The following is a 22,255-nucleotide window of genomic DNA, read 5'->3' on the forward strand; positions in this document are numbered from 1 at the left end:
ATGTAATTAAAAATAGTAATACGCCCAATTTTATAATCCAAGAAATAGGCCCAGTTTTAATTTTATCTTCTTTTCAAAACAAAGTTCAGGTAGTCGCCGTCACTATCTTCTTCGTTTTCACCGATCAAAAAAGTCTGATCTGGTTAGGCCTTTCATGTTTTCCGGTTTCCGGTTCTTCGGACGAAGTCAATTATATCTCTTTCTTCCTCATAGCTGATCTTAATTTCTGAAAGCCATTAACATGTTTCTGGGCAGAGCTACTAGGCATGCCTTCCCCAAATTTCTTTCCCTTTTTGCATTTTCTCCATCTTCTTTCCTTCTTCCTCTGCCTAAGGATCTTAGCCGTAACTTTCGCTTTCTTTCCTGTTCGCTAAATCCTCGTAGCATTGAAGAGGCAGTCTCTTCATTTGAGAGCTTGCTTCACATGAATCCTCAACCCTCTATATTTCGTATTAACAAGATTTTAGGATCCCTTGCAAAGATGAAACATCACCGAACTGCTCTCTCCCTTTTTTCACAAACAGAATGCAAGGGATTTTCGCCTTCTTTAGTTACTCTGAACATCCTGATCAACTGTTACTGCCATTTGGGTCGGATGTCTTTGGCTTTCTCTGTATTGGGGAAGATTTTCAAGATGGGCCGTCAGCCAGGTACAATCACTTTAACTACGCTGATGAAGGGCTTCTGCATGAATAATAACGTTAGAGAAGCACTTGTCTTTCATAATGATTTATTGAAAAAGGGATTTCAGTTGGATGAGGTAAGCTATGGCACCCTCCTTAATGGGTTTTGTAAAGTTGGAAAAACAACTGCTGCTCTTGAATTGCTTCGAGAGATGGAGGCGGGACTTGTTAAGCCTAATTTAGTTATGTACACCGCAGTAATCGACGGTCTTTGTAAAGAAGGGCTTGTAAATGAGGCAAAAAGTTTATATCATGAAATGATTAGTAAGGGAATAACTCCTAATATTTGGACCTACAACTCTCTCATATATGGTTTCTGTTGCATGGATCAATGGCAAGAAGTTACGCAGCTGTTAAATGAATTGGTATTAGAAGGCATCAATCCTGATATTTATACTTTTACTATCTTGGTTGATGCATTCTGTAAAAATGGGAGCATAACCAAAGCTGAGGCAATATTTGTTAGGATGATGAAATGTGGTATAAAGCCTAATGTTGTCACTTATAGTGCTTTAATGGATGGATATTGTTTGACTAATAATGTTGATGAGTCAAAGAAGGTTCTTGATAGAATGATTAAAAGTAATTTGACACCTAATGTTTTCAGTTACAATATCTTGATTAGCAGGTTATGTAAAAGTAAAAGGGTTGGTGAAGCCATGGATCTCGTTCAAGAAATGAGTTGCAAAAGTTTGCTTCCTGATACTGTCACCTACAATTCCCTTATTGATGGGCTGTGCAAATCAGGAAAGATCTCAAATGTTCAAGGGCTTATTTATGAGATGCATGATAACGGTCATCTACCAAATATAATAACGTGCAATGTCTTGTTGGATGGATTATGCAAAAGCCAGCATCTTGACGCAGCAATTATGCTATATAATAAAATTTGTGGCTTGGGATTTCATCCTAATATATACACGTATACCATTCTTATTGATGGTTTGTCCAAAGGGGGAAGGTTAAATACTGCGCGACAGATTTTTCAGCATCTTTTGGTTAAAGGATATCCTTTGAATGTCCAAGCCTATACTGCTATGATCAATGGACTTTGTAAGGAGGGCTTTTTTGATGAGGCAAAGGCCTTACTTTTTCAAATGGGAGACAATGGATGCCTCCCGGATTTTGTAACTTTTGGAACAATCATTGGACATCTTTTGGAAAAAGGTGAGAACGTGAAGGCAGAGAATCTTCTTGATGAAATGCTTGCTAGAGGTCTCCTAAAACAATAAAAGAAGGTGAGGTCCCTTTGGTCATGTTGAATTTTGTTTTAGTAGTTAACCAATGTGCTTTGATAAAATAATAACAATAATAATAATATATGATCCCTTACAACCATTGAGATTTAAATGCAATTGCATTGGCTTCCCTCTGCTTTTTTACTTTAATTGTAGAGTTGTTCTCTCTCTTTATGGTATCAACGTCTATTGTTGTTGTTTCCGTAAAGCTCATTTAGTCTATGTCAACTGGATAGTTTGTTTGCATATACTGTATTTGAACTTTGTATTCTATCCGCTTGATGTGCACCTGTCATTTCTTGCAAAATGATAATAACGAGTTTTTTTTCCCCTGGCAGAGATTAGTTGTTCATATGTGTAGCAATTTAAATTGGGGCAACTTATTTCATTCTTTTTTTCATATACTCCCTTTGTCCCTGTTTGCTTGTCCTCATAGGACAAAACGTACATGGCAAGGGGGATAGAAAGTCTATGAAGAATTTCAATTATTGTTTTTTTTCCATTAAATACCACAGCAATTAAAAGGTGTGATGGGAAATTTTATTTAATTTTTACGGGTATTATTGGAAACAAGTCATTGTTATGCTTAGGAACAAAATGGAACAACAAATTAGGACAAGTAAATAGGAATGGAGGAAATATTGTTATTTTGAAGCCTAAATGCAGATGCATATACCTGCTTGGTTAATAGAAAAGGTAAAACACTCGGCAAATTGAAATTAAAACGTAAGATGTGTGAAATTGAAATTTAGGTCAGATTTTTATCCCCGTGACACTTTTAATTCATTCCTTTTCCACAGTAAAACCTCCTTTCTGTTTTCTGGTTTTGGGATGAATACCATTTGGAGTGATATAATGTCCTATTCTGATCCCATATCTCTCACATCTTTGCCTTATACAGAGTGTGTTTTAAGAAAGTCAGAGCTTGCTTGGTTTTTCTTTGTGAAGTCAGGTGCTTGAGGTCTATAGTGTATCTGATTGTTAATGATGACCATGCTGCATTACATGGTTCATTGGAATGTTTGTATTTATGACCATGTTCTAACTCTGCCACAGCTGAAAAAGGCACCTTTTGTCAGTTTTAGTCCTGAATGGTTTAAGGGTTTAAAGAATGGTGTCTATGATTTATAAGATTTTCAGTATATATAAACTTGGATGTTAGGATCTGTTCAACTTTGATTCTGTCCCCACAGAAATCTTCTCTTGGAACTAGACATAACCTGAAGTTTTTTTTAGTGCATAAGTTTGAATTTGCTTTGTTAGATGTGACTATAGGCTTTTTGAATCCTATTCTGAAAACAATTTTTTGTTCTTGAGAATTAAAAAAAGACATGTTTGGTAATGAGTTTTTGTAAATTGTTCTGGAAAAAAATAATAATAGTGCTTGAGATTTAGAAGAGGAAAAATGACAATAAAATTCCCCCAAATTATATAAATGATAATTTGATTTTTTAAAATGTCATAATTCTATCGAAATCCTTTAGGACCTTTATGTCAATACATTTTAAATTGAAAAGACTATTTTATCATTATTTTAAATCCTCGTAGCATTGAAGAGGCGGTCTCTTCATTTGATAGCTTGCTTCATATGAATCCCCAACCCTCTATAGTTCGTATTAACAAGATGTTAGGATCCCTTGCAAAGATGAAACATCACCGAACTGCTATCTCCCTTTTTGCACTAACAGAATGCAAGGGATTCACGCCTTGTTTGGTTACTTTGAACATCCTGATCAACTGTTACTGCCATTTGGGTCGGATGTCTTTTGCTTTCTCTGTATTGGGGAAGATTTTCAAGATGGGCCTTCAGCCAGATACAATCACTTTAATTACGCTGATGAAGGCTTCTGCATGAATAATAACGTTAAAGAAGCACTTGTCTTTCATAATGATTTATTGAAAAAGGGGATTCAGTTAGATGAGATAAGCTATGGCATACTCCTTAATGGGTTCTGTAAAACTGGAAAAACAGCTGCTGCTCTTGAATTGCTTTGAGAGATGGAGACAGGATTGATTAAGCCTGGTTCAGTTATGTACACCACCGTAATTGACGGTCTTTGTAAAGAAGGGCTTGTAAATGAGGCAAAAAATTTGTATCATGAAATGATTAGCAAGGAATAAGTCCTGATATTTTTACCTACAACTCTCTCATATATGGTTTCTGTTGCATGGATCAATGGCAAGAAGCCACGCAGCTGTTAAATGAATTGGCATTAGAAGGCATGAATCCTGATATTTATACTTGTAGTATATTGGTTGATGCATTCTGTAAAAATGGGAGCATAACCAAAGTTGAGGCAATATTTGTTAGGATGATGAAATGTGGTGTAAAGCCTAATGTTGTTACTTACGATGCTTTAATGGATGGATACTGTTTGACCAATAATGCTGCTGAGTCAAAGAATGTTCTTGATAGAATGATCAAAAGTGATGTGGCGCCTGATGTTTTCAGTTACAATATCTTGATTACTGGGCTATGTAAAATTAAAAGGGTTGGTGAAGCCATGGATCTCTTTCAAGAAATGCATTGCAAAAGTTTGGCTCTTAATACTGTCACCTACACATCCCTTATTGATGGGCTGTGCAAATCAGGGAAGATCTTGAATGTTCAAGAACTTATTTATGAGATGCATGATTACGGTCATCTACCAAATCTAGTAACTAACAGCATCTTGTTGCATGGATTATGCAAAAGCCAGCATCTTGACGAAGCAATTATACTATATAATAAAATTTTGGCCTGGGATTTCAACCTAATACATACACATATACCAGTCTTATTGATGGTTTGTCCAAAGGGGGGAGGTTAAATACCACGCGACAGATTTTTCAGCATCTTTTGGTCAAACGATATGCTTTGGATGTCCAAGCCTATACTGCTATGATCAATGGACTTTGTAAGGAGGGGTTTTTTGATTAGGCTAAGGCATTACTTTTTCAAATGGGAGAGAATGGATGCCTCCCAATTTTGTAACTTTTGGAACAATCATTGGACATCTTTTGGAACAAGGTGCGAACGTGAAGGCAGAGAATCTTCTTGATGAAATGCCCTCTGGAGATCTTTTGAGGCGATAAAAGAGGGTGAGGTTCCTGTGTTCATGTTGAAGTTTGTTGAAATAATTATTCAATGTAATGTCTGATATCAATTAAGATTTAAAGGAAATTGCATTGACCTCCCCCCCAACTTCGTTTCCTGAATATTAAAATTCTCTTCACGTTATTATTTTTCTTTTTCTTTTGGGTATCAGCCATAGTTGTTGGATGTCTGGAGTTTATTTGGTCTTCATCAACTAGTATATAGTCATTTGATTGACTTTCCCTTGCTGATACAGATGGGAAGCATACGTGGCTAATGATTATCCGTAGGCTTCATTCCCTCATCCCACTCTTCTTGCTATATTTTGAAGCGAAACTACTTCAACAGCCGTGAAAATCTATCATTTTTCTTTCTATTTATGGTTTGTCTTTAGAGTATGTGTTGACTATGTAGTGTCTGGTAGCATTAAGATTCAAAGGCAATTGTATTGGCTTCCCTCCTTTTTTTCTTATTTATTAAATTGTTTTCTGAGCTTTTTTTTTTCTGGCAATGACCATTGAATCCCTGAAGTTCATTGGTCTATTTCAACTAGTTAGTAGTCATTTGATTGACTTTGCTTTGCTGATTCAGATAGGTAGCATGTGTGGCCAATGATGATCCAAAGTGTTGATTCCCCCATCCCACTTTTTTCGTTATTTTAGCATCTATGTCAAGTTACAGATATGAAATCTTTCATTTTTCTTCCGTTGTTTGGCTTTGCTTCTTTTCTTGTAATGTATACCAGTTTGTTCCTCTGAAATGACCATAATGAGTGTTTGAATCTGCAGTAAGTTGTCTCTAGTGGGGGGAAAAAAGCTAAATTTGTCTGAAGCGAATCTTAGATCCATCTTGTGGTTTAGCTTATGTGCTGAAGCTTGATTATGACTCATGAAAGCAGGACGTGTGTTTGGATGAAGAAATTAAAATGCAAAAGTGGTATTTTGTTGCTTTGTTCTGATAAAATTTAATAACTCAATTTTGATTGAAATCTGCTGGCAAAGGTTGGCAACCGCAGGTCCATCTCTTTTCAATCTTTTAATTCACTCGGTAGATTTTACCAAAGCGCTTCTCAATAAAGAGGAACCATATTGGAACTATATGCACGATATTGTTAACCGGAATCAATTGCACAGGGCCATTCTGGTTCTTAATATAAAGCATCTTGTAGAAAACGTTGATGGTTTTCAGTATAATGCGCTTGATAAGATATTAATTATATTTTTTTAATATTACTTAATCACCTTTCTTTGGTTTCAGTAAACTTAATGAAATTGTCTTATAATAAAAATTGGGATAGTAAGGTTGAAGGAGGCGAACTTAAGAAAATGGACAAAACACCTAAACCTTCTCTTAAGAAGAAGGAAGGCAATACATGGGTAAGCAAATACAGCTATGATGGTGAAGATCCTGTTGATAGTAAGTGGAAGTTAGAGCAGGCATGGCTCACAATAGCACTTAAACCAGCTATGCAATTATTTGTGTAGCAGGTTTTGTTAAATGTAGAGCCAATAATTTAAGTTAAATTCAAATAAGTTTGAAAAAAATTTAGGGATGGCTTAGTAAAATAGTGATTTTTTAATGTCTAAATAGACTAAAAAAAATTTGACCGAATAAAAAATTTTACATTTTAAAAATATATTAGGTGTTAATTAATTTTTTAAGTTTTTAGTTATTTTAAACCGAATATACCATATATTCGAGTACATTATTATGAATAATTTTTTTAAAATTAAATATATTTATATTGTCATATGTTTATTATTTTTATATGAAAATATTTCCAAATACTATTTAAAATGTTAATATTAATTTTTAAATTTAAAGACCCACGTATTTTTTTAAAAAAAATTGAGTTTTTGTTTTTAGGTATCTCAAAAAATATACTCCCTCCATTAAAAAATATAGAATTTTTTTTGAGGAGTTAGATGTTTAAAATGTAAGGCATTTTTAATTTTTTGAGTGTAATCATTGCCTTTTTTCAAAAGTACCCCAATTGATAATGATTTTATATTTATTGTAGGTGTTTAATAGGGATAAATATGAAAAGATATAGTTAGTTGGAAAGTAAGTAACTTATTTATTGGGGGTCAGATTTGGTTAAAAATGCCTTGCATTTTTTAACGAGGAATATTTTATATTTTTATAAAATAAAAAATAATTAATTTTAAAAAAAATCAAGTTAAAATTAATTTTAAAAATAAAAACAATGATAATTTAGGCATTCACTGCTTGAAGTCCAAAAAAAATAGAGTTAAACTTGGTTATTTGAACTTTTCTATAAATTCAAGTTTATTCAGGCTAGCTCAAATAAGTCAGCCTGAATTAAGCTCAACCAGTGGAATTACCAGCTCTAGTTAATTGTAGAGCATGTTTTGTCTCATGAACATGAAATTAGACAGCACATATGATTACAACTTCCTGATATCTTTCTATATAATGTTATGTCAATATTCTAATATGCAGAGTATGGACTATGTTCAACTGATAGATCACTTACTTTGCTCCATTGGTGAAATTGAACATGACTGATTATTTGCGTCATGTCAACTCATTTCCTTTGTTACTCGCCCTTTTCTCTTCAAACCTGTGGGATGATGTTGAGGGTGGAAGGCATAATTTCTACACTGTATTGGTGTACGTTTGGTCCTTATAAAGAATGAGAATGGAATAGATTAAAAAATAAAAACAAAATAAATTAATCATAATCTGAAGGGAAGATAGGTCCAACTTTATCCATGAGAGTGGAGAGTAATTTAGTTCATGATGTTTGTAATGGTATGGTGATTCCTGCATTTATGATATCAAGTACTCTCCGTTAAAAAATATAAGGTATTTTTAATTGAATTTCACTCTCCAATAAAGTAGTTACCTACTTTCAAACTAACCTTATCTTTTTATATTTACCCTTATTAAAATATTTTACAATAAATATAAAGTTATTCATCAATAAAAGCACTTTTAAAAAAAGGCGATGATTACACCTTGAAAGACTAAAAATGCCTTAAATTTTTGAACATCCAACTCCTTAAAAAATGTGTTATATTTTTGAATGGAGGGAGTATGTAATATTGAATTTAATCATGTTTACCATGAAAAAAAAATAATTTAATTCATTTTTGTTATGATTTTCTTATTCATTATAGGGAGAATAATAAGTAAGAACCTTGTAAAAAATTAATACCGAATCAAGGCTTTTAGTATTAAAATATAAGAGAAAGAATATTTAATTTAAGAATGTTCGTGTTGAAGAAACCATAATTTGACATTAATATTGTTATGAGGTCCTTACTTGTCATTCTCCCATCATTCTATTCACATTCTTTTCAGCAGCTAAACGGACACTTATATATTAACATCAAAAGAAATTTTTCTCTTAGTCCACGCTACACAAGTCTATGAGAATCCATTTTCTTATATACTGAAGGCTGAGTCTATGTTTAGTCCTATGCAGGAGATGAAATTTATTGAAGTGGAAGCAAGCAAGCAATCGATCCCTTTTGGAAATAATTACCAGGATCCAGCGAAGCAAGGTTGTAAATCTAATATTGGAGTTTGAGGGACCTTAAAATTGGCTTGTTGTAGGGCCATGTGAAGAAAATTTGAGGCCTAAAGTAAAATTATTAGTGAGGCGTGTGTAATTGCTACTGGAGGAAAAAAAAAAAAAAGAAGAAGCCAAACTTTTATATATTATTTTTTAAACTTATTAAGTAATTCTAATAAAAAGCTGATCTCATAGACATAGAATTGCCATTGACAAAGTGTTTCCTATCCCTCTCGATCTTAAATCTTGTAATAGTATATGAATTATTAACTACAATATTATGGCAATATTTTTTTAGAAGAAGTTGTAATAAAAAAGGAAAATAACAGAGAAGTCTCAAGATGATCAATTAAATCAACTTGGTTTAAAGTGCTAGCTTTTAGGAATTTACAAATTCAATTCTCAATTTTGTAATTTCATTGTAATAAATTTATAACTTATTTTTTAAATTTTAAAATGATTGGAGAATAAATAAATTTATTTTAAAAATAAAGTATATTTAATAATTCAATTCAGAATAACATCATCATTTATGAATTCATATTATAAAAGATAGAAATCCATTATCATATAACAAATAATAAGAACAAGCTTTGATTGAAAATAGAAGTTAACAAATATAATAAGAAACAGCTCAAATTTTAGCCATCATATTAAATATAAATATTTATGAATGAAAAATGCTACCGATGTTGTTAGGTGGAAAATAAACTTAAATGAGAGGGATGCTATTATCAAGAATGTATCAATATCCTAAATTTGCAAAATAAATATGCAAATCTCAAACTTAAAATATGAATTGAGAATATATATTATTAGAAAAAAAAATACAATTCAAAACGCATACTTTTAAATTTAAACTAAAAATATAACTGATATTATATAACGTTTACAAATCTTAAGTAAGACCAAATGAACATGCCAGCATGCCCTGCCCAAATTATGTTGGTCTTTTTTTTTTGGGGGTTTGATAGGGTGATAATTCACAAGGTTGGGCTGCAACTAGGTACCATGAATAATCATATCATTAAACAATCATGCTAATTTTAGTAAATACTTGCAATTTAATCATTAATTTTAGTTTAATTAGAAATTAATTTTTGGTCCAATCTTATTTTAAATTATTTCAAAAACATCCACATAGTTTAAAATCAATTAAGAAATCTTTATGTGCTGGTTACTTAAGAGTCTTGAAAATTTAAAACCGTAAAAAATAGTTTGCCTTCAAATCATTTTGAAATTTAATCACAAATTAAAAATGTGCATATATTAATTAATTCTCTTTTTGGCATTAAATATAATATAAAATATGGAGAAATGCCTAATTTTTAATTTCCTAATGTAATTAGAACAAGATTATCTCTAATAAAAAATACTTATAAGTAATAAAAAAAATATACCATAAAATAGTTACAGTCAACAAATCGAGGAAGAAATAAATGACGTGTCTAGATTTTGATATTTTGGAAGCAATATTCTATTGTTATTGATAAATTAATTAGTTGAATATCCACATGATAAGAAGGGGCCCCGCGGGGGGATTACGGGCTGACATGATTTTACAATACGACGTATTTTTGAATCCAATTTTCTAAATATATAGATAGATTGCTTAATTTAAATCTATGATCGAGAACCCCTTTTTTAATATTAGAGAACTTATTAAAACTCAAAAATCACAATTTTTATGTAACATGTAACACAACACAAGGATCATAATAAGAAAAAAAAATAGCACTATATTTTAATTTTTAATATTATTTAAGACTTAAGATTTCACATCTTTTATATTCTTTTAATTTTAATTTAATTTTATCTTTCATTTAACTATCATATTTTCCATTTCATGTCATTTAGTTTTAATTTAATAACTGAATATTATATTATATTTTGTTTTAGCCTATTAGTTTTTTTTTGTGGAAATTTAAGTATTAATTTTAATTTTTTGATAATATCAAATTAGAATATCAAACTAAAAAATCTTGATTCTTCAGTAAATAAAAATATTTTTCACCTTGGAGTATAATCAAAAAGTTAAATTATACTATAAATAAAGATTTGAAATATATTAAATTTAAATAATTTATGAGATTGATTTTTTCTTACAAAAAAAAAGGTGATTCAATTTCAAAGCCCCAATAAAAACCCGGGAGCACATTCGGTGCTCATCAGGGGTGATAAGCATCACCCCTGAACAAATTTGGACCGTCCAATTAAATTGATTCTAGATTTAAATACCCTTTTTTTAATTTTTTAAAATAAAAATTTATAAAATTTCAATAAATATATTTATTATTAAAATGTATCATTTATATTTAATTAGATGAGTCTAATTTTTATTAATTTTTTTATAATTTTTTATAAATTAATTATACAAATTTAGTCTGTACTATTTAAATTTAAAATTTTTAATTTTTATATTTATTAGATTCAAAACAGTTTAAAATAAATTTGTATCGCAAATTTATAAAAATTATAAAAAATTAAAATTAAATTTAAACTGGTTTGATTAAATATAAATGATACATGTTAATAATAAATATGTTTATTTAAAATTTATAAATTTTTATTTTAAAAAATTTAAAAAATAAAAAAAGTATTTAAATCTGGACCGTCAGATTAAATCTGGACGGTCCAGATTCGTTCAGGGGAGATGAGCACGCGGTGCTCATCAGGGCGTGCTCATCAGGGGATGTGCTCCCATAAAGGGAGAAAACCCTAGCGCGCGCGCCGTGTCTTCACTCTTCCTCACATTTACCTCCGTCCATTCTTTCTTCGTCTCTGCGGCTGCAAAACTTCGCTCGGGATACATCACAATGGTACGCATTCATCTTCCTCTTCATCGTTTTATAACTATGAATCCTTCTGCTTTTGAGTGATCTTGGATACTCCTTAAGCAGGCTTCAGAGAAGAAGCTGGCGAACCCTATGAGGGAAATCAAGGTTCAGAAGCTCGTTCTCAATATCTCAGTCGGCGAGAGTGGAGATCGTCTCACCAGAGCAGCCAAGGTATTCATCGCGTATTGTTAACGGTCCTTCCTCGTTCTTTGTTGGTTCGAGTTGATCTCTTGATTCGAATCATTCTGTTTTTGCTTTAGGTGTTGGAGCAGCTTAGTGGCCAGGCTCCAGTTTTCTCCAAAGGTTAATTTTTATCCTTGATGTACTCTGCTTGGTAGTTGGCATTGCCCTGCGATATTTTCTTTGTGGCTCTGCCGCAAATTGCGGAACTTGTCACCGTGTTGATGATAATTGATAATACATGGATTTTTCTAATCAATTGATAATAATCTTAAGGAATTTTGATTTAAGGTTTTGCTTGAATGCTAAATCTTCCTTAAAGCAGAAGGCTCAAGTCTGCCGTAAGTATTTGAGTGACGCATTTTTCTCCTTTTCTTTGCATCCTTTGATATATTTGTTTTTTTAAGATCCAGAACTCGAGTAGTGCTAATAAAAATTGACGTCCTCTGATTATGGTTTTCTTAAGATTGTTTTTCTTGTCCATGTTGATAGTTTATCCTTAAACAATCCTCACATGAAAGATGTATGATTGGTTTCATTTCAGATATATACACATTGATTGAAATTAGTGCTCTTCATATATTATTCATTGCTCGCAGCTCGCTGCACTTTTTTCTTGAGTAGTTCTCATTTTCCTAGCCTGCTTTTGAACAGCAAGGTATACTGTTCGTTCCTTTGGCATCAGAAGGAACGAAAAGATTGCATGCTATGTCACTGTTAGAGGTGATAAGGCAATGCAACTTTTGGAGAGTGGTCTGAAGGTGAAGGAATATGAACTGCTGAGAAGAAACTTCAGTGATACGGGCTGTTTTGGCTTTGGCATTCAGGAGCATATTGATTTAGGAATCAAGTAAGTTGAAAAGCTTTTTTTGTATCAACTACTTATCGTTAAATCTGTTGAGCTATGCTGTATTTAATGGAATGTAAAGCTAGCGGTTGTTGCGTTATTTCTGTTTTCTATCAACTAGTTTATTATTCTCTGGTGGAATTCTGAGCTTTAGTGTCAATAAGTTTGGTTTTCTGGTGATTTAAATGAAGTTGGTTTCTCTCTAGCCATTGCTGTGCATAATTCATTTGTGTTGGAAACCCAATTTGGTTTCTCACCTCAATTGTCACAACCGTGATGTTTTATATTGGAATTTGTCTCTGCTTCAGGTATGATCCGTCTACTGGTATTTATGGAATGGACTTCTATGTTGTTCTGGAACGCCCCGGTTACCGTGTGGGACGTCGCCGCAGGTGCAAGTCCCGTGTTGGGATCCAGCACCGTGTCACAAAAGAGGATGCCATGAAGTGGTTCCAAGTGAAATACGAAGGAGTGATCCTGAACAAGGCCCAAAACATCATTGGTTAGAATGCAATATTGAATGTAGCGAGTTCCAATTTTGTTACTTTAGTTTGAAGTTTCTTGGACTAGCTTCTTAGTTCTCTGTTAGAGTGCAAGGCGGATTTTGCCATCAATATTTACATTATGCTGTTGACACTTTATGAGTTGAATGTTCTACATTGTCCATTGATCTATATACCACTCGTTTGCTTTTAGTTCTTAATTTCATTAAAGCTTCTTGTGACTTAAATGGTACTACTTCTAATCTGGACTTGTCAAATTGTCCATCCTAATTTACCCAACTTTTTGACTGAATTTTGTTCCATAACAAAACCTATTTCTTTCCATGGGAATTAGTGGACTGTCAAATTGTCCATCCTAATTTAGTTCTTTTATTTTCATGTATGACTCCTTTTAAGTTAGGGCATTTTGCTTATTTTATTTCCACTTGTTATCCTTTTCTTATTTCTATTAATGCCCAACATTACTTTGAGCGCATCAAACTTTTTTCTGATTCTCATTCTCACTTTCATTTCCATTCTTTTATATTTAGTTCAGCATATCAAACATTCTCTCTATGAAGTACAAGTTGCATTTTTCCATCAATATTAATATAAGTAACATTATGTTGGTGGCACTTAATGAGTTTAATGTTCTCCGTTGTTCATTAATCAATATGCCACTCGCTATGGTGATTTGCAAGTGAGGCACATGTTGATGTGTAATGTATATCCTCCATTATCTTTTTATTTTGATTTCTTTTTTTGGCGTTAGTAAATGGGAGTACAAACAACTTGATCAAACAGTTCCCACTGAAGAAATCTGCTAATTTTTTTTTTTTGAAACCGCTAGTTAATCTTTTGATGCAGGTGTTTGAAGAGGATAGTAGTGAATTTCAATGAGATACAACTTCATTCTACCAAATTTACAATGACTCTTGAAATCAACGAGTCCATTGTTTCATTAATGCAGTTTGAAGGTTAAATTTTATATAAATATATAAATGTGCCCTATCTTAATTAGAAGCGTTGAGTGGTATCTTGGTACAAGATGTTTTGGAAAAAGCCCATGGATTCAAATCTTAGCTGTGAAATGTAACCCCAAAAAAATAAAAAAAGATCTATGGTATCTGGCTTTTTGTGACTTAAATAATATATATATATATATATATATATTTAAATGGATCAAATACAAAGACTCACACATGCATCCATCCTTTCCAAGTGACCCTTCTTCTAAAGGGAAGAGTAACACACCACCCTTGTAACATGGGGTGTGAAAATCAGTCTCCCTTCCTCTAGAGGGTGTGATGTGAGGTATCATTAAATTAAAATGTTCTTACAAATGTTACTACTTTTGATATCAAATATAAGACATTCTTTAGAATATTTTAGTAGTCCATTTCCTTCTGCTTGGAAGTCCTATATGTGAATTCTATTTAGAGACTTTTTGCTAATCAATAAAATGTCAATTTTTCTTAATTGGGCTTGTCATGGTGTAGCATTGTGGATTTGGAAAGGGAAAAAAAGATGAGATGAAGTAACTTTTAGTTTCTTACACGCGGGGATTTTATCGATTTGGTTCTTTAATTTAAATTTTTATTATTTCAGTTTTTAATGATAATAAAAGGCTCTTAGCAATTCATATCTGGCTCTTGGAGAACAGTTCTACTTTACCACACAATTCCTTTGATTGTAATTAGCATTAATCATGAATCTACAAGACGTTGATGCTAATAAGGATGCTGTATTTACATGTGATCTTTCCTTCAAGCTATGTCGCATCAAATTCTTGGTGACTCTTATCCTCTGAAGAGATGCCGCAACATGCAACCATGGAGAATAATAATTAGGTCTAGAAAGAGAGAATTAATGACATTTAGTTCAGTGACAAAACTTCTTAAAAAATAAATTATAAATATCAATTTAAATAATTATAATTTTTTTGCATAAAACATTTAAATTCTAAATGTAATTGCAACTTGCAATTGAAATTTTTATTTACAATTATCTGAATCGATATTTGTAACTTATTTAAAAAAATTATTGGAAATATAACTATAATTAATTTATTCTTTCAAAATTTTACTATCATTAATTTAATCTTTTAAAATTTCAGCATCATTTTTTCTTCTTTTTTAGGAAATTGTAAATTTTTTAATCCATCATATTATTTCATTTATCATTCATCAGGCAATAATGATATTCCAAAAATGTGTTATTTTTGCTTGTGGCTCACAATTAATACGAAATAAAGCAAATCTTGTATTTTGTTTCCCTTGTAATGAACTAGGAAGAAAGGGGACATTACCAGGCACAGGCTTCACATTAGTGACAGACCAAGAAATTTTAATTTGCCAGGACATCACATACTGAAATATATAAAAATGTATTTAAAAGTAAGATTATCAATCACGTGAAACAATAAATACATATAAAATGACAGCAACTAATACATACATTTATATATTTGAAAAAATAAAAAAAATTCTGGCCCCTCCATGATGTGAATAAATTTGGGATCATGTCTTCTTATTTCTTAAAGCTATTAGGGATGTACAATACAATTTCATTAAAATAGTTATTTTGAAAATAGTTATATATTTCTTAAACTTTAAGTACAATATGATATATGTATATATAATATCATCAATCACACATTTTGTTATGAGCTCAAAGGATTTTCCCATCCTGCATGTTAACCTTTTAGGATGAAATCTTCACCTGTGCTTGTAGCATTTTTAATAATTAATTGAACGAATAGGAGACAGAAAAAAAAAAAGAGAAAGTTGTTGCTTTAACAATTTTTAATGATAAGAAGAAGAAGATAAGACCTTCGTTTTCTTTTTTCTCACTTAGAGTAATTTTAAAAACTTGTTTTTTCTCCAAAATTTTTCTATCTTGAGAGAAATTTTGGGAAAAAATCATATGTTACAATTTCTTTTTTTTGATACATATTATATTTTTTGTTGATTTTCTCTTAAATATCTATTCAAACATAGGAAAAATTATTTTCTAATTTTCTTCTTGATTTTTGTTTTCCTCCTATTTTTCCATACATTCAAATGAAGTGCTAGTATCAAAATAATTTTTTTTATAATTCACAAGTGCCTTCCTATTATAATCAATTATATTTCCTTCTTTAAAAAATATAAGATATTTTTTAATAGTTAGATATTAAAAGATGTAAGACATTTTTAATATTTTAATGTGTAGTCAATATAATTTTTTAAAAAATGTCCACAATAAATAAATTATTTAATATTTATTTTAAAGTAAATTATTATAAAAAAAAAAAAAATGAGATTATTTTAAAAATAAATTATTACTTTATTAAATATAGATTCAATTAAATACGCAATATCTTTGAACAGAAGGAGCAATTGTTTTTCTAGGAAGATACAAATTCGAGGCTGGGCTGGACTAAGGCCTCATATTCTGTGCTCCATACTGGTGTTTGTTCTGAATAAGTGACCCCGAGTTGTCCAAACAAAGCCTAACAACCCAACCCTCCTCCTTCTTGTGCCCCAACGGTCTTCAAATCTCCACATTGCAGGTCCTCTCTCTGTCTGCGATCGATGGTGGGAGGTAAAGACAAGGAGAAAGGCAAGCCACAGCAACAACTCACTCCGTACCCAGGAGGTATATCGTTTCACAAGTCGAAGGGTCAGCATAACCTCAAGAATCCTTTGCTGGTCGATTCTATAGTCCAGAAATCCGGCATCAAGAGCACCGATGTCATCCTCGAGATCGGTCCTGGTACTGGAAATCTTACAAAGAAGCTCTTAGAAGCTGGGAAGAGTGTAATTGCCGTTGAGATTGACCATCGTATGGTTCTCGAGCTTCAAAGATGATTCCAAGGTACCCTTTACTCCAGCCGCCTTAAGGTAAGGTTTTTTCCTTTGTTGTTAGAGTTATCTGTGTTATAACCATTCATTGTGTTGTTTTATGTTAGGCTTTGGTTTAATGACATTGTTTGGCGTAAGAATCTAAGAGCTTTCCTTTTCCCTGATTGAAATTTGTGGATAGGTCACTTAATAGTTTATACGATTGATCTTTTAGAATCTGTCCATGTCTGTTGATGTTGCTCGAGGTAGAAATCCATATTTTTATCCTGATATCTATGCATAATATAAAATTTATAGGCACTTGAATAAGGCATGTCAGACACCATTTTTTTTGGGTGGAAGATACTTCTATTCAGATGAAAGGAAAAAAAGTCAAACAAGGCAATACAGAGTACAAAAATAAAAGCCAGAAAACATTTGTTCGGTTCTTTATTTTTTATTTTTTTGTGTGCTAGAGGCTTCATGACTATATGTTTAGAGCTGGATATAGTCCTGACAAAACAAGGCAAATACAATTCTATTCTGATATCAGACACCATTCAAGACATGGATATAGTTAGCTAGAGTCTTCATGACTATATAAGTTTTCCTTCTTATGAGCTACAAAACATTTGTTTGGTCTTTTTTTTTTTTTTTTGGAGCTATAACAGTTTAAAAGTCTTTGATATCTAGTTGTCGGTGCTCATGATTCGTCACTTCACTACCACTAATACAATGCCTGAGCGTCATTGTTAATTCTTTTCCAGTCGGTTTCGTTCTTACTTTTACCAAATCATCTAACCATGATTCCGGCCATACATACATATTTATGTTCCTTCCTTTTGATGTCATTTTGGAACAGGTGGCAATTTGTTATTCTACACTTGCATGCATCAAATGATCTTAAACTTATGTTGTCTCCCATCAAGCCAGGTTTAATAGGCCTCTATAGTTTTTGCCATGGCATTAAATCCCAACTTGGGTTGACTACTCATGCTAGTGAACCGGTGAAGCAGTCCTCTGACCGGTCCAGTCCATGTTGGATTTTATGTTTTTTTCCCTCACTTCGCTAGCCTAGAACAACATTTTTTAAGTTAAAAAAATATTCATGATTGAGTTGTCCCCGGTTTTTTTTGGTTTGGATCATTTATCCTTGTATCAATATCTTGACCAGTTCAATAACCCGTTTGGGTTTTATACCTTGACTTTAACTATAGGGAATTTGGGTATAGGTCCTAAAAGTCTTAGCTTCAAGAGAAAGTAGCAATTTCCCATTATAGACAAAAAAAGAAACGGAAAGAAAGAAAGAAAAGAAGAGAAAATTATGTTTAAATGTGAGGAACTCGTCACTTTTTTCCCCTTACCTGTAACCATAAAAATTTTCGAGAACAGGACATAATTTCTGTTTTATAATTGGTGTGGCTAAGAATCTTATATTTGTTTCCTTTCTATTTTCTGTGATTTAGGTTATTCAAGGTGACGTGCTTAAGACTGACCTTCCCTATTTTGACATATGTGTGGCAAACATTCCATATCAAATATCTTCGCCGCTCACGTTCAAGTTACTCAACCACCAACCTGCATTTAGGCGTGCAATTATTATGTTCCAGAGAGAATTTCCCATGAGATTGGTTGCTCAACCTGGTGACAAACTCTATTGTCGCCTTACCGTGAACACTCAACTCCTCGCTTGAGTATCCCACCTCCTCAAAGTTGGAGAAAGCAATTTCCGACCTCCCCGAAGGTTGATTCCTCTGTAGTGCGAATTGAACCAAGGAAACCTCGCATCGAAGTTAAGCAGAAGGAATGGGATGGATTTTTGCGCATTTGTTTCAACAGAAAGAACAAGACACTTGGTTCAATTTTTAGGCAGAAGAATGTGATCTCCTTGCTGGAGAAGAACTACAAGACTGTGCAATCACTGAAACTCGCGCAGGAAGAAGGTTTAACAGAGGAAACTGATACGAAAATGGAGTTCTCTGGTTTTGGAAACTCCATGGAAGATCGATGCATGGGGATAGATGATGGATTAGATGAAGATGATGAGATGGCAATTGAGGGTGGTGACGGTGATGCCGAAGCAGGGCAACCTGAATTTAAGGACAAGGTTATGGGTGTTCTGAAAGAGGGAGATTTTGAAGAGAAGAGGTCATCCAAGCTCAGCCTACAAGAATTCCTATATTTGCTTTCTTTATTCAACAAAGCTGGCATACACTTCTCCTGATTTTAGATTCTTCGTAGTATTTTCTGTCTAATTCTATCCCAAAATTTTGATCTCATTTCTTTCTTCTTCAAATTGAATCTTGAGTGAGAGCTGAGTGTCATAAAAATAGCATGAGCAATATCCAAGTTCCTCTTTGATCATGTAGATGTAATATATAGCAATTTAAATTAACGTTGTCCTTCTCAGATTTTCTTATATTAAACTGATCGTTTTGTTGTGGCCATTTTAAGTAACTGTGTTTTGCTCATCTAATCTCTGATTTTAAAAGGAAACGAACCCGATTCCACTAGAATTAGAATTAATTACCGTAACCGCATGTGTATTGACACCCCCCCCCCCAAAAAAAAAAAAAAAACCCTCTCAAAAAGAAAAGAAAAGAGAAAAATGGTCAGGTTGGTTCAGGCTCAAACTAGCCTGATTGACCAAGCTTTGAAGATGAACTTTTTAAAAAAAAAATAATAACAACAATTTTTAGTATCGAATTTTCTAGACATATAGGTAGATTATCTAATTTAAATATATGATCGAAAACACCTTTTTTAAATATTAGAGAACTTATTAAACCTTCAAAACCACAGTTTTTATGTAACATGTAACACAAGGATCATAATAAGAAAAAAAAAATAGCACTATATTTTAACTTTTAATATTATTTAATATTTATGATTTCATATCTTTTATATTCTTTTAATTTTAATTTAATTTTATCTTTCATTTAACTATCGTATTTTCCATTTCATGTCATTTAGTTTTAATTTAATAACTGAATATTATATTATATTTTGTTTTAGTCTCTTAGTTTTTTTTTGTGGAAATTTAAGTAATAATTTTAATTTTTTGATAATATCAAACTAAAAAATCTTGATTCTTCAGTAAATAAAAATATTTTTCAGCTTGGAGTATAATAAAAAAATTAAACTATACTATAAATAAAGATTTGAAATATATTAAATTTAAATAATTTATGAGATTAATTTTTTTTAAAAAAAAAGCGATCATTTTTTTCTCACCAAAAAAAAAAATAGGCGATTCGATTTCAAAGCTCTTATGAAAACCCTGGCGCCGTCTCTTCCTCCCATTTACCTCCGTGCGTCATTCTCTTTCTTCGTCTCTGCGGCTGCAAAACTTCCACAATGGTACACATTCATCTTCCTGTTCATCGTTTTATAACTCTGAATCATTTCTGCTTTTGAGTGACCTGGGGTACTCCTTGAGCAGGCTTCAGAGAAGAAGCTGGCGAACCCTATGAGGGAAATCAAGGTCCAGAAGCTCGTTCTCAATATCTCAGTCGGCGAGAGTGGAGATCGTCTCACCAGAGCTGCTAAGGTATTCATCACGCATTGTAAATGGTCCTTCTCCTTCCTCGTTCTTTGTTGGTTCGGATTGACCTTTTGGTTTGGAATCATTCTGTTTTTGCAATAGGTGTTGGAGCAGCTTAGTGGCCAGACCCCAGTTTTCTCCAAAGGTTAATTTTTTATCCTTGCTATGCTATGCTTGGCTTTGTCCTGCGATATTTTCTTTATCATTTTCTTTGTGGCTGAGAAATCTTGTTTTAGTTTGACCGCAAATTTTTGAACTTACTGGTAATGCAGGTATTTTTTTATTGATAATGATAATTGACAATAATGTTGAAGAATTTTGATATATGGTTTTGCTTGAATGCTAAAGCTGCCTTAAAGCAAAACGCTTAAGTGGGCATTGTAAGTATTCGAGTGACACATTTTTGTCCTGTTCTTTTCGTCCTTTGATATACTTGTTTCCTTGTTTAGATCCAGAACTCCACTAGTGCTAATAAAATTGATGTCTTCTGATAATGGTTTCCTGAAGACTGTTTTCTTGTCCGTGTTCATATTGTATCCTTAATCAAACCTCAAAAGAAGGATGTATGGTTGGTTTCATTTCAGCTGTCTACGGTGATTGAAATTAGTTATCTTGGATGTATTGTTCATTGCGTGCTGCACTTTTTACTTGATTAGTTCTCATTTTCCTAGTCTGCTTTTGAACAGCAAGGTATACTGTTCGTTCCTTTGGCATCAGAAGGAATGAAAAGATTGCGTGCTATGTCACTGTTAGAGGTGACAAGGCAATGCAACTTTTGGAGAGTGGTCTGAAGGTGAAGGAATATGAACTGCTGAGAAGAAACTTCAGTGATACAGGCTGCTTTGGCTTCGGCATCCAGGAGCATATTGATTTAGGGATCAAGTAATTTGAAAAGCCTTTTTTTCTTTTCTTATCAACTAATTTGTTTAATCTGTTGATCGACGATGTATGTTTAATGGAATGTAAACCTTTTACAGGTTGTGTTATTTTGTGGTTTTTATCAACTAGTCAGTTATTCCTTAATGGAATTCTCTGAGCTTTAGTCTCAATAAGTTTGGTTTTCTGGTGATTTAATTTACGTTCGTATGTGCCTAGTTGTTGCTGTGCAAAATTCCTTTTATCTTGTGTTGGAAACTCAATTTGGTTTCTTCTCTCTAACGCTTTGTATTGGAATTTGGCTCTGCTTCAGGTATGATCCGTCTACTGGTATTTATGGAATGGACTTCTATGTTGTTCTGGAACGGCCTGGTTACCGTGTGGGACGTCGCCGCAGGTGCAAGTCCCGTGTTGGGATCCAGCACCGTGTCACAAAAGAGGATGCCATGAAGTGGTTCCAAGTGAAATACGAAGGAGTGATCCTGAACAAGGCCCAAAACATCATTGGTTAGACTGCAATATTGAATGTAGCGAGTTCCAATTTTGTTATTTTAGTTTGAAGTTTCTTGGACTAGCTTCTTAGTTTTCTGTTAGAGTGCAAGGTGGATTTTGCCATCAATACTTACATTATGCTGTTGACACTTTATGAGTTGAATGTTCTACATTGTCCATTGATCTATATGCCACTCGTTTGCGTTTAGTTCTTAATTTCATAAAAGCTTCTTGTGACTTAAAAGGTACTTACTTCTTGTGATAATATTTTTTTTTTCTAGTTTTCTCTTCATTTTTTTCTCTCTCATCCAAATGGATGGTTAGTGTCAATGCAAAGGCTGCAGGTTTGTAGCCTTTTGATGGGATAAACCACATCGAGCTTAAGATTTTGGCCAATCTCCGGCGACAATGCCAGAAGAAAACTGGTAATTTTGCATAAGTTGGTGCCCACAGCCACGAGCGAAGTCACCTTAACGCCCATGAGGAGCTACTAGGGCTGTGCAAAAGTCTCGTGGTCTCGTTCGGTCCGGTCCGATCTATGAAAATCCGATCCTGTTCAGTCCTGTAAAATGTTGGTCCTATAGGACCAAAAAGACCAAAAAGACAGGACTGATTTTTCGGGTAAGACCAGACTA

At 32.8% G+C, this 22,255-nt stretch overlaps 3 protein-coding genes and 2 pseudogenes across 5 annotated transcripts; all 5 read left to right on the plus strand.

Annotated features, from left to right (window-relative positions):
* Positions 1-103: 103 nt before the first annotated feature.
* On the plus strand, positions 104-5,976 carry LOC129315892 (pentatricopeptide repeat-containing protein At1g63130, mitochondrial-like). 3 transcript variants are annotated; one of them, XM_054960042.1, is made up of 2 exons: positions 104-1,921; positions 5,786-5,976. In XM_054960042.1, exon 1 carries the CDS (start codon positions 242-244, stop codon positions 1,913-1,915), a length of 1,674 nt encoding a protein of 557 aa, XP_054816017.1. In that variant the 5' UTR covers positions 104-241; the 3' UTR covers positions 1,916-1,921; positions 5,786-5,976. The 3 variants fall into 3 exon arrangements, with proteins under 3 accessions (XP_054816017.1, XP_054816015.1, XP_054816016.1); XM_054960040.1 differs by lacking the exon at positions 5,786-5,976 and adding an exon at positions 5,254-5,779; XM_054960041.1 differs by lacking the exon at positions 5,786-5,976 and adding an exon at positions 3,610-3,741.
* Positions 1,921-5,246, plus strand: LOC129315893 (pentatricopeptide repeat-containing protein At1g12775, mitochondrial-like; annotated as a pseudogene).
* Positions 5,977-11,200: 5,224 nt separating the features above from the next.
* Positions 11,201-13,097, plus strand: LOC129315899 (60S ribosomal protein L11-like). The gene is made up of 5 exons (XM_054960051.1): positions 11,201-11,357; positions 11,439-11,546; positions 11,636-11,678; positions 12,210-12,405; positions 12,711-13,097. Exons 1-5 carry the CDS (start codon positions 11,355-11,357, stop codon positions 12,907-12,909), a joined length of 549 nt encoding a protein of 182 aa, XP_054816026.1. The 5' UTR covers positions 11,201-11,354; the 3' UTR covers positions 12,910-13,097.
* A 3,292-nt stretch (positions 13,098-16,389) lies between these two features.
* Positions 16,390-19,161, plus strand: LOC129315895 (ribosomal RNA small subunit methyltransferase-like; annotated as a pseudogene).
* Positions 19,162-19,966: 805 nt separating this feature from the next.
* LOC129315900 (60S ribosomal protein L11) lies at positions 19,967-21,807 on the plus strand. Its single transcript, XM_054960052.1, has 5 exons — positions 19,967-20,068; positions 20,151-20,258; positions 20,355-20,397; positions 20,939-21,134; positions 21,442-21,807. Exons 1-5 carry the CDS (start codon positions 20,066-20,068, stop codon positions 21,638-21,640), a joined length of 549 nt encoding a protein of 182 aa, XP_054816027.1. The 5' UTR covers positions 19,967-20,065; the 3' UTR covers positions 21,641-21,807.
* The last annotated feature ends 448 nt before the right edge of the window (positions 21,808-22,255 follow it).

Source organism: Prosopis cineraria, unplaced genomic scaffold (genome assembly GCF_029017545.1).
Source record: "Prosopis cineraria cultivar Desert tree isolate PC_DT_omini unplaced genomic scaffold, ASM2901754v1 PC7, whole genome shotgun sequence".
NCBI lineage: Eukaryota > Viridiplantae > Streptophyta > Magnoliopsida > Fabales > Fabaceae > Prosopis > Prosopis cineraria.

Coding starts and splice junctions, on each gene's coding strand:
- LOC129315892 (XM_054960042.1), top strand. CDS start 242: ATGTTTCTGGGCAGAGCTACTAGGCATGCCTTCCCCAAATTTCTTTCC.
- LOC129315899 (XM_054960051.1), top strand. Junction 11,679..12,209: donor GGCTCCAGTTTTCTCCAAAG/GTTAATTTTTAT, acceptor GCTTTTGAACAG/CAAGGTATACTGTTCGTTCC. Junction 12,406..12,710: donor CATATTGATTTAGGAATCAA/GTAAGTTGAAAA, acceptor TCTCTGCTTCAG/GTATGATCCGTCTACTGGTA.
- LOC129315900 (XM_054960052.1), top strand. Junction 20,259..20,354: donor GTCTCACCAGAGCTGCTAAG/GTATTCATCACG, acceptor TTTTTGCAATAG/GTGTTGGAGCAGCTTAGTGG. Junction 21,135..21,441: donor CATATTGATTTAGGGATCAA/GTAATTTGAAAA, acceptor GCTCTGCTTCAG/GTATGATCCGTCTACTGGTA.